This window comes from Suricata suricatta, chromosome 1 (assembly GCF_006229205.1).
Source record: "Suricata suricatta isolate VVHF042 chromosome 1, meerkat_22Aug2017_6uvM2_HiC, whole genome shotgun sequence".
NCBI lineage: Eukaryota > Metazoa > Chordata > Mammalia > Carnivora > Herpestidae > Suricata > Suricata suricatta.
The window spans coordinates 110,122,356-110,134,747 of NC_043700.1; the positions used below are offsets into that span (position 1 = coordinate 110,122,356).

At 40.6% G+C, this 12,392-nt stretch overlaps 1 protein-coding gene across 9 annotated transcripts in view; it reads right to left on the reverse strand.

The window, feature by feature from the left end:
- NPNT (nephronectin) overlaps window positions 1-12,392 on the reverse strand; it is a 78,044-nt gene that overhangs the window by 25,671 nt on the left and 39,981 nt on the right. For all 9 annotated transcript variants that reach the window (XM_029942423.1, XM_029942388.1, XM_029942407.1 and 6 more), the window contains 5 exons: window positions 12,244-12,363; window positions 10,776-10,895; window positions 9,057-9,191; window positions 8,393-8,515; window positions 5,701-6,081 (listed from right to left, as the gene is read on the reverse strand). In XM_029942423.1, the coding sequence (XP_029798283.1) occupies window positions 5,701-6,081; window positions 8,393-8,515; window positions 9,057-9,191; window positions 10,776-10,895; window positions 12,244-12,363 (879 nt within the window). The remainder of the gene's footprint in view (window positions 1-5,700; window positions 6,082-8,392; window positions 8,516-9,056; window positions 9,192-10,775; window positions 10,896-12,243; window positions 12,364-12,392) is intronic.

A 12,392-nucleotide genomic window follows, 5' to 3' on the forward strand; every position in this document is an offset into this window, starting at 1 on the left:
CAAAAGTCCTAAAACAGGATCAGTCTGAGAATCAGTGAGGAGGCTGGAACGGAGTCAGTGAGGGCAGAGGGGGGAGATGAGATCTCCTATGTGACTCTGTGAGGCACTGGGAGGGCCTATGTTCTTATGGAACCAAGTGCTTGCTGATGCAGAGCTTTGAATGACATCTCATTTCTATTTTAACATTTTTAAATGTTCGTTTATTTTTGAGAGAGGGAGAGAGACAGAACATGAGTGGGGGAAGGGAGAGGGAGACACACACAGAATCTGAGGCAGGCTCCAGGCTCTGAGCTGTCAGCACAGAGCCCAAAGTGGGGCTCAAACTCACATATGGTGAGATCATGACCTAAGCTGAAGTCAGATGCTTAACCATTAACCAACTGAGCCATCCAGGTGCCCCATCATTTATATTTTAAAAGATCCCTCTAGCAGGGCACCTGGGTGGCTCATTCAGTTAAGTGTTTGGTTCAGGTCATGATCTCGTGGTTTGTGAGTTTGAGCCCCATGTAGGGCTCTCTGCTGCCAGCACAGAGCTTGCTTTGGATCTTTGGTCCCCGACTCTTTCTACCTCTCCCCCGCTCATATTTATTCTCATTCTGATTCTCTCTCTCTCTCTCTCAAAAATAAACAAACATTAAAAAAAATTAAGATAAAAGATCCCTCTAGCTGTTGGGTTGAGAAGAGACCATGGAGGAACCAAGGTGGAAGCAGGGAGACCTGGTGGAAGGCTCCATGGTTTCTCACTCATAATGCTGAAATCCATCAGCTGTTTCTGTAACTCATCAGGTGGCAAAAATAACCTACACTTAACCAAACTGTCTTTAGTAGCCAAATTAGCGTAAGTATTCCTATGTTTCACTGCACAAACATTAACCTGCCTCGGTATGCACATGTACCTTATTACTTTTCTAAAATCTAAAAATTGCTATATTCCACAAATTATCTAGATGAAGGAATTTGGACCTGTGCTCCAGGGGAAGAACGGCTTGGATCAGGGTGGCCATGCTGGAGAGGGAGAGAGGTAGTCCCACTTTAGACTGTATTTGAAGGTAAGGTTAACAGCATTAACATATAGATTGAATGTGGGTATAAAAAGAGTAGTTTATGATGATTCTGAGTTCTTTGTCTTAGCAACTGGTAGGGGACATCTCCTGAGTGAGAAAGACCACAAGTAGAATGTGTTTGGGCTGAGGATCGGAAGAAACAAGTAGATTTAAAGAATTTGACATGTGTATTTCTATCCAACTGGAGAGGTTAAACAGGCAGGTGGATATATACCTGTAGAGTTGGGGGAGAAGTCTGGGGTATAGATGTATTTGTGTTATAATTTTTTTATTTCCTTTAAAAATATCTTTAATCTTTTCTCAGGGGGAGAATACACACACAAACATGCACACATTAGAAAGAAAAGCTCTGTTAAACACCTTTTCCATTAAACAAATATACATCTTTCAATTTAAAGAAAAATACAACTATTGAAATATAGGGCTGTTCTGAGACTGCCTAACAGTGGCTGAAAATAATGCCACCCGAAAATTTATGAAATGAGGAGAGCCAAATTCGGTTCTCAGACCCATGGAGAATAAGGATGGCTTAAGAAATGATTTTGCCAGAAGTTAGGAAAATACTCAATGAAGAGATGGTGTTGAACTAACATAGTGCTAAAGTTCCTTTCTGTTTTCAGTGAATAAACACCGGCTGTTTGTCCTGAGTTAAAAGCTTAGAACCCTCCCCCTTTTCAGAAAATATGCTATAATCACAAGACAGCAAATTAAGAAGTGCCTAAAATGCCCTCCTACATGCGAACGTTAGCCAGCAGCTAGAGCTGAAGATGAAGTGAGGCGGCACCTGACGTGGGGCAGCGGTGTGTGGAGGCAGCGCTGCTGTCTGCGGCACGCACCCGGGGGCCCTGGCATCTGGTCAGGGCGATTCTTTTCCAGGGCACGTCTTTAAGATTACTCTCTCTTAGAACGAGTGCTCTCAAACATCCTCGGAACTCCATGTCTCCCCAGTGTCACCCCGCTAAATTCAATCAGTGAGCTTGATTGGATTGCTTATTTTTTTATATTTATTTTTGAGAGACAGAGCACAAGTCGGGGAGAGGCAGACAGAGAACCGGAAGCAGGCTCCATGCTCTGAGCTGTGAGCACAGAGCCCCTCCCAGGGCTCAAACTCAGAAACCATGAGATCATGACCTGAACCGAAGTTGGACACTTAACCGACTGAGCCACCCAGGTGCCTCCAGATTGCTTATTTTTAATTCACATGTGTGCTGATATAGGGAGGAATAATGGAAAGAAAGACATACTTTTAAAAAGAGAAAACATTAATGGCTCAGAAAGATGTTGGTATCTATGTTACAGTGTCTTTTTATATTAAGTAGCAAAGTTTTTATAACCCTACCTTAATGCAACAGAATAACAGAAGTACTATATGTACTTAAGCACCCAGGAATAAAAACCCCATTGTATGATCACAAAGAGATGAAAACAAAACAATGCAGAGGAGTAAAAGAGAGAGAGAGACTGCAAAGAAAGAAAAAGAGGAAAGGAGGGCGAGAGAAAAGAGGAGAAAGATAACAAATATATTATTTTCAAATAAAAGATATATGCATGCAAAACATATTATTAGATATACAATCTGATTCCCTTAAAATTATATATTTTTTTGCCTAAAAACACACAACTACATCAGAATTAGAGAATTTTGATCTCTCTTTAAATGGACAATGGCCTAGAAGGAAAATTTGAGAGTCACACACAAGCAAAGATAAACTTCTCTTTTAAATAGATCATAAGGGCGCCTGGGTGGCTCAGATGGTTAAGCCTCTGGCTTCGGCTCAGGTCAGATCTCACGTTCGTGGGTTCAAGCCCTGCATCAGGCTCTGTGCTAACCTCTAGCTCAGAGCCTGGAGCCTGCTTCCAGTTCTGTGTCTCCTTCTCTCTCTGCCCCTCCCCCTCTCATGCTCTGTCTCTCTCTGTATTAAAAAAATAAATAAATAAAACATTAAAAAAATTTTTTTTAATTTTAAATAGATCATAAATGTCAGTATTCTTTTAACCTGGAAAAAATTGCAGAAGTATTCAGTATAAAGGAGCAAAGTCTGGTTCTGTCATGGAGGATTGGGAAAAGGGAAGGAAGAAACTAATACTGGGAGAGAAGAGGAGACAGAGGGGCGAACACAAAAGAGGCTAAGAATAGTCACCGTGGGACGTGACAAATGGATAAATGTGGGGGGAGTGCACGTTGTAAAACTGCACATTTTGATCTGGTAATAGGGGAACCTCTTCCTTCAGAACTTGCTACTTCACCTCTAGCCTCCATCTCTGTGGGTGACACCGTCTTTCACTCATTCACCCCGATAATCTAGGAGAAAGACTCCAGATCAGATCCAACCACCAGGTCACAGCAAACAGAGAGGGCAGCCGTCTGATTTTCTCCTCAACCCTCTAGTTTACCAGCCCTGTATTGCCCAGGCTAGGCTGCTTCCTACTCCTTTTCACTCCCACCCCAAATACGCCCTGCCTCAAGATGGATTCGATGCCCCTTCCGTTTCCATAAAGTGCTACACAGATCTCTCTCACCAGCACACTACCCCAGTTATCCTCGGGGAAACTATCTTTCTCAATAGATTATACATTTTCTGTCTTATCTTTGTAAGTCCAATGCCTAATACAGGGCCTGGTATTCTAAAAGATACTCAAAAGTGTTTATTGATTAAATAAATGATTAGATTAAGTTAAAGGGCACTGATACAGTAAGTTTCCCATCTCAGAGGTTTTTTTTAGTAAATCTGAACATGTTAGGAGAATTCTCACACTGGACAGGAGCTATGACCTACTATATGACTTCATGATGTTTCCGCCATTGCTACATACATTGTTATTTGCCCCACTGATTGCCTTTTATACGGTTCTTTACAATATTTAACAATAAAGACATATGACTTATGTTTTGTACAGATAATTCTTTTTATAAGTTTCATTCTTATTCAAGGTATGGCCTATGATTGAAATGTCATTGTAAAGAGATTAATAATGTGCTAACACAAAAGTCCCTGAGTAGCCAAAGCAATCCTGAGAAAGAAGAACAATGAAGGGGGCATCATTCTGCCTGATCTCAAGCTATACCATACAGCTGTAGTCATCCAAACAGTGTGGTGCTGGCATAGAGACAGAGGTGCAGACTAACAGAACGAAATCAACAGTGCAGAAATAAACTGAAGCATATATGGTCAACTAACACTTGACAAGCAAACCAAGAATACTCACTGGAGAAAAGACAGTCTCTTCGATAAATGGTGCTGGGAAAATTGGATATTCACATGCAGAAGAATGAAACTGGACCCTTAAACAATACACAAAAATTAACTCAAAATTGATTAAATACCTGAATGTAAGACCCAAAACTATGAAACGCTTAGAAGAAAATATGGAAAAAATTCCTTGACATGGGTCCTGGCAATGATCATATTGGATATGACACCTGAAGCACAAGCAATAAAATAAAATCCAACTAGGACTACATCACACCGAAAAGCTTCTGCACAGCAAAAGAGACCATCAAGAAAGTGAAGACAAACTATGGACTGGAGAAAAATATTTGTAGACAATGTATCTGTGAAGGGGTTAATGTCTAAAATATACAGGGAACTCATACAACTCAATAGGAAAAACACCCAAATGATCCAAATAAAAACAGACATTTTTCAAAAAGGACACACATGGGCAACTGCCAAATGAAAAGAGGCTCAACATCACTAATTATTAGGGAAATGCAACTTAAAAGTGCCAGGAGATACCACCTCGTGCCTGTTAGAATGGCCACCATCAAAAAGACGAGAGATAACAAATGCTGGCAAAGAGGCAGAGAAAAGAGAGCCGTTGGTCACTGTTGGTGGGAATGTAAATTGGTGCAACCACCATGGAAAATAGTACGGAGGGTCCTCAAAATAGTAAAACTAGAATTACCATATGAAACAGCAACTCCACTTCTGGGTATTTATCCAAAGAAAATGAAAACACCGTGTCAAAGAGACACCTCCACCCCCATGTTCATAGCAGCATTATTTACAATAGCCACACATGAAACAACTAAGTGTCCATCGATGGATGGATGGATAAAGAAGGTGTGGTATAAATACACAATGGAATATATATACAATTCAGCCTTAAAAAAATGAGAAAATCTTGCCATCTGAGACAATATGGGTGCACCTTGAGGCATTATGCTAAATCAAATAAGTCAAAGAAAGACAAATACTGTATGACCTCACATACTATATGGAGAATCTTAAAAAACAACAACAACAACTTACAGAAAGTGAACAGATTTGTGATGGCCAGGGTGGTGGGCAGGGGAGGGAGCACTGGAAGAAAGTAGTCAAAAGGTACAAACCTCCAGTTATAGGGTCGATAAGTACTAGGGATATAATGTACAATGTTATGACTACAGTTAATACTGCTGTAGGATTTATATGAAAGTTGTTACGAAAGTAAATCCTAAGAGTTCTCATTACAGAAAAAAAATGTTCTTTTGTACCTATATGAGATGATGGATGTTAAGTGGTAATCATTTCATGATCTATGTAAGTCAAGCCATTACTCTGAATTCCTTAAACTTATATAGTGCTATGTGTCAATTACAGCTCAGTAAAACTGGAAGAAACCTCCAAACTGTGCTAACATTTATTTGACTTACTGAACACATCCCCTCTGGGCTTCTGAGGATCCGTCTGTATCCTGTTGTCAACTGTAACCCATCGCGGAGATGTAGAGGCAACTGGCGGTACAGTTGTTAGTCTGGTGCTTGGTCTTTCCGGGGTTGTTATTGGTGGAGATGTTCCGAGTTCTGGGGGTGGGGGTGGGGTAGGCTGTGGTGTTGGCCTTGGTGTAGGTCTTGTTGTTGGCTTAGAAGTGGGCCTGTTGGTAACAGGAGGAATATACGGTGTCTTCAGAGGCCACCTAGTACTTCCAACGTCAGGAATCCAATTACTGTGTCCTCCATCACCCTTTGAAATGGTACCATTTCCCTTTGGTATATAAATTGGACCTGACGGTTCAATCATAACTTTTGGAATATCTGAAAGAGTCAAAGAATTTAAATTAGTGTGTAACCATCTCTCTCTAAAAGTTTAGCTGTGAAGGGGTGCCTGGGTGGCTCAGCTGGTTAAACATGGGACTCTTGATGTCAACTCAGGTCATGATCTCACAGTCTGTGAGTTCGAGGCCAATGTTAAGTGCTGCACTGACACAGCAGAGCCTGCTTGGGATTCTCTCTTTCCCTCTCTCTCTCTCTGCCCCCTCCCACATGTGTGCTCACATGTGTGCTGTCTCTCAAAATAAATAAACATTATAAGTTCAATTGTGGAATCAAATTGTGAAAAACATTAGAATATCTAATGCTAACTAGGCTTACTTTTCACATTTACAATATTTCTCTACTGTACATCAAGCTGTTTTCCAAATAACAACTATGTGTGTATATGTATCTGCTATATACATATGTATTCATACACACACATATCCATCCTGCAGATATGTGCAAAAGTTATATTGGCATTTCTGTAATGGATATGTATTTAAAACACAAAGAATTTCAAATATCTGTAAAATCAAAATAGACAACAATAAGATTTTTTTAAGAGTTTTTTTAAAAGCAGAAACATGCTAAGTTTTTTAAAATATGAGAAATGTGTGGGGAGCCTCAGTGGCTCAGTCGATTTAAGCATCTGACTTTGGCTCAGGTCCTTGGGTTTGAGCCCCGTGCTGGGCTCTGTGCTGAGAGCTCAGAGCCTGGATCCTGCTTCAGATTCTGTGTCGCCCACTCTCTCTGCCCCTCCTCCACTCACACTCTGTCTCTCAAAATAAAGACACAAAAATTTTTTTAATATGAGAAATGTGTGTTGTGAGAATATGTTAAGTGTCCCTATAATACACATATATTATAAAATCATGTTTCAGATTGTCTAAAGACTAATACTTTTCCATACTCTATATAGATTCAACTTATGCAAAACATTTCTTTCTTTTCTTCCTTTCTTATTAATTTTTATTTAAATTTTAGTTAACATACAGGGCAATATTGGTTCCAAGAGTAGATTTCAGCAATTCAGCACTTAAATCCAACACCCAGTGCTCATCACAAATCCCCTCCTTAGTACCCATCACCCACCCAGCCCGTCCCACGCTCACCCCCTCCCAGCCCCCCTCCCTCAATCCTCAGTTTGTTCGCTATCACTAAGAGTCTCTTGTGGTTAGTTTCCTTCTCTCCTCTTCCTACCTCCTTCCCATATGTTCACCCGTTTTCATGCAAAATATTTTCATTAATTGTTCTGCATATTTTTAAAGTTGGTTTGCTTCCCCCTTACTAATTTATATAATCACTTTAAAAAAATTCAGAGGTCATTGTGATTATCAGTGGAATCTTTTTTTGTGATTATCTTCACCAAAAGGAATTAATATTTAATCTTCCTGGAATGATATACTCCAGGCTGGGAGTATGACTACATGACCCTTCAAAAATCCCTTAATCCCCATGATTTTATGGCTCATGATTTTCAGTAAATATTTTACTCCAAAAATTTAAAAATTATCTATTGTCACATGAAGTGTATGCAAAATATGGTCTTTAATTTGTAAAACATAAAAAAAATAACCTCCAGGATGAAAGTTTATCTACTAACATAGCCATACTCCAAGCAGAGCTTGTAAGAATTTAAAAAGCAAAACAGTTCTAAATTTAGAGAAAATAAATATCAGAATGACTTTTAATACAATTTAAAGACATAAAACAGAGGAGCAAAAGATATAGAATATATTCAGATTTTCTCCCTGTCATAATCTAATGCTGATGACAAACTTTTATTTCTGATTATAACAAAATCCGATTCTCAGAGTGCCATAATTTCTTGTGAACCAAACAGAAGCTACTGAGATGTTTTAGCACAGAAATTGAATGTTTTTAAGATTAGAATGTATTACTGAGTCAGGGCACCTAGGAGACTCAGTCAGTTAGGCGACTGACTCTTGATTTCAGCTCAGGATATGATCTCATGGTTCATGGGATCAAACTCCATTGCGGGCTCTACTGATAGCTCAGAGCCTGCTTGGGATTCTCTCTCTTTCTCTCTGCCCCTCCTTTGCTCATGCTCTCTCTCTCTCTCAAAATAAATAAACATTTAAAAAGAGAGAAAGAATGTATTACTGAGTCTTTAATTTTTTTAAATACCTGAGCAAAGTGATTTGATTGCAGAAAATAGACTAGTATTATTAGCTATAAAAATTATACTTTCTTGATAATTAATCTTGTTCCTCATCTTCCCGAGTAACAGCCTTTGTGTAACCCCGTATTTCCTGCTAGAATTTAAAGATGGGAGAAAAGCACTACTTACACACACAACTCAGTCCATCACCTTGGTATCCATCTTTACATTTACACTTGTAGGACCCGTGCACATTGTAACATCGGGCGAAGTGGCTGCACTGATACTGACCAAGGGAGCATTCATCTATATCTGCATCAGGAAGTGGGAAAAGAAGTTTATTTGGGAGATGAGTATGAGGACATCAAAACTCCATATATTGAGTCTGCATGGGCACCTGGGTGGCTCAGTTAGTTAGGCATCTGACTTTGGCTCAGGTCATGATTTCATGGTTCATGGGTTCAAGCCCCACACTGTGCTCTGTGCTTATAGCTCAGAGCCTGGAACCTGTTTGGGATTCTGTGCCTCCCTCTCTTTGCCCTTCCCCTGTTAGCACCCTGGTGGTATCTCTCTCTCTCTCCTTCTCAAAGATAAGTAAATAAATATAAAAAAAAAAAAACTCTATATAGAGTCTCCAAAAAAATTTTTTTTGAAAGGTCTGTGTAAAATCAGCAGATAAATGGGAGAAAAAAAGCATATGTAGATCCAGGACTGACAGTGGGTGAACTGGACTTCTGCTTAATGTAATGCCGGTCCCCTCCCTTGCCTCTGACACCCCAGTCACCACCCCAGTTAAGAGAGCTTTCTGCACCACAGGAAGAAACAAAACAAAACGATGGTCGGGGCTCATTACCGTGACACTGGTATTTGCCCGCAATGTACATGAGGTCGAAGCCTTTATGACACTTGCAGATGTAACTCCCGAAAGTGTTGACACACTGTCTAAATCTAGGGCAGGACACTCTTCCAGTGGCACATTCATCAACATCTAGAAAAATAAATCAATCGTGTCTTAGAGGAGTAGCATAGCACATTCACATGGGATGGATTTTAAAATGTTCACACACAGTTGCCTGGCAGAGAGCGGCTCATCATAAATGTTATCCGGCTGGCTACCCCGACAGGCAACGTAAATGCCACACCTCCAAACTTCAGTGCACCCTCCGAACCAGAGCTGCCCTGCTCTCGCACCGCACCTCAGCAGAGACCGCACCTGCATCCACTAGTTGTTCCAACTGGAAACAAGAGCGTCCTTCACAAGCCTATTTCTCATAACCTCAAATCATCGGGCCCAGTTAATTCTACCTCTGAAAGGTGACCAGAACTCGTGTAGTCTTCGCCCACTACTACTACCCTAGTCCAAGCTGCCACCTTCTCGCTGGACTGCAAGAGCCTCGGAACCAACCAATCTTTTCACGGCTGATCTCACCCCCTCGAGAGCATTCCCACTCAACTGTCAAAATCTTTTATTAAAACGTAAGATTGGAGTATTACCATACTTGAGACTCCTCAACTGTTTCTACTTGCTTTTTGAATTAAATCATTCCTCACAATGTCCGTGAACACCCTGCAGTACCTTACACAGTCCTTACCGGCCTCACCAGCTATGACTCCAGCCACTGCACCTCACACTCACTCTGCGCTGAAGCCACGCTGGCTGCCTTTCTTTCTGAACCTCACCCAGGCCAGCCTCTTTTCCTTCAGTGCAGTTGCCCTGCACCATTTCTACCCATTATTTTCTAAAATCGGCCTTTTATGTTGGTCTCTTAGTACCTCATATTAACGTTTAGTATTGTTTGTCGTTTTGTTGGATATTTGTTTCTTTTCTGTCTTCCCATTCGAGTATCGGCTTTGCGAGGTGTCTGCTCTGCCCCCCACTATGTATCCTAGCACTTGACACAGTACCTGAAAAATAGAAAGTACTAAATAAATCTCTCTGGAATCACTGAATACCTCTCCTCATTGAGTGAGTACTACATACTAGGTACTCTCCTCAGCTCTTTGCATATATAATCCCATTCAATTCTTAGGGTTCTAGATGGCATTACCCCCATTTTAAAGATGAGACTCAAGCTCAAAGAAAGGAAGTCTCTTGCCTAAAGGTACATATCAAGCACATGGCAGAGCTAGGCTTGAAATCAAAGCCCAGACTGTTAACCACAATCATATACTACCAGGATACCAGATTTTTTACCAGAAAAAAAATCTAATTCTTTAGCGCAGCACATATAATATATTCCTGCCTACCTTTTCAGCTTTATCTCCCAGTCCTTAACATTCTAGAAATACTGAGCTCCTCTGCCTTTCCTGAATATTATGTTCTTTTAAACTTCAAAGCCTTTGCACATGTGGTTTCCTCTGCCTAAAGCTTCCTCCCATCCCTCATTTTTAGGGAAACACGGTGTCCATCATCCATTCCCAGAGAGAGGACCTCTCCTGAGACACTTTATCTTCTGAAGGAACCTAATTGCCTGATGTAGGTAACTGCCTCGTTTCCTCACTCCATCACCTTTCCCTTTGTCCTTTTATCTTAGAGAAGCTGCTGACAGGGACATTCGATTTTACAACTCACCCATACAGGTCCTCCCATCAGGAGCCAGCTGTAGGCCGGGAGAGGGGCACTGGCACCGGATCTGCCCTTTGACAACATCGCAGCCATACTGACAGTTTGCCATGGAGCATGTCCGCGCACCTGGAAAGAGTGTGACTGGCTGACTCAGAGATGCAGAGGACAAATTCTATAACTGAAATAGCTGTTGTTGTTTTTAACTTGTCGCTCAGTCAATAACGTAGACAAAAAATCCTCAATTATCCAATAGTCTAAAGACCGTTGAAAACAGAGGGACAGAAAGACCTTACTCTCCCAGGCTTCAAGAAGATTAAGAAGTGAACCAGCTCTGTTATCATCTTGGGAAGACCTTTAATACATTTAAAAAATTCAAAGAAAAATACAAAATTTTATCTCACATAGATTATCTGGAAATTTTTCCAGTGGCCAAGAAAAGTAGAGGACTGAGGTAATTTTCCAGATTACTCATGCTAAATGCCAGTCTTAAGTAAAACATCCAATTGACTTTCTCAATCTCCCACTAAATTGTTCTAGGAACGGGAAATAGCCCACTGAGTTGTACAATGTTAGAGGACTCTAGCATCACTACCACATAGTATTAAACATGAATCACCTACTTCTAAAGGTTCCATGCTGAATATGCAATGCTAAATAAGACTAGCTCAACCATTTTTTAATAAAATGCAACCCAGTTAGAGATAACGGATAATTAATTTATAATTAACCAACTTAACAGATAACTCAGTAAAAATGAAAATCGAGTCATCAATGGTTAGATATCATACAAACACCATCTCAGTTCAATGTTCAGCCTACGGAAAACTTCAGGGCGTTGTCCATCTTATAACCACATCCAAATGAGAGTAGGCAAACATGATACATTTCTTTCTCACAAAGACATGTGAAATCTACTTGTATGTTACTGTAACCATTTAATTTTTCCAGTTGAAGTAGATTTTATTTTCTAGAAAAGTGCTATCTCAGTCTTTAAACTACTATAAAGAAATGTAAATGTGAAGTGAGAAGGTATTTACGCATAGTTTATACTCAGTAAGTACTGCGTCCTGTGACGGATCCTCTACCAGCCAACAGTGCGGTGTCTGTCCTTGTGAACACAACATATAGGCACTGTTGCCCCTTTTCCAGCTAGAGCAGTTCTTTACCCAGACAGAAGATAGGCAAAAATGTGTTGGGGGAAAAAAAAAAACATTAGAAAACACATTTAGGTTTACAATGTCTCTCCTAAATACCCCACTTCCAAATCAGTTTCACATGGCACCCACGGTAAAATACTGCTAGACAAGTAAAATGGGCAATTTTTATTCTGATTTTCCATTCCTTAGGCACGCATACGAACACGTGCTCACATCCTGGTTAGGACGGCCTGGGAGGCTATTTTCACACACCCTATCAGAGCACAATGTGAAATGGAGCCAGAGCACTTATAAAACAGTTAAGATTCTTGACATACTTGAGCAGGACCCATCTGGCATGAGCATATATCCGTTGAGACAGTAGCACTTGTAGCTGCCGTACGTGTTCATGCACCTGTGCTTGCAGGGTCGCGGCTTCAGGCCACACTCATTTAGATCTGAAAAGAATGGGGGGTTGATGCAGCAA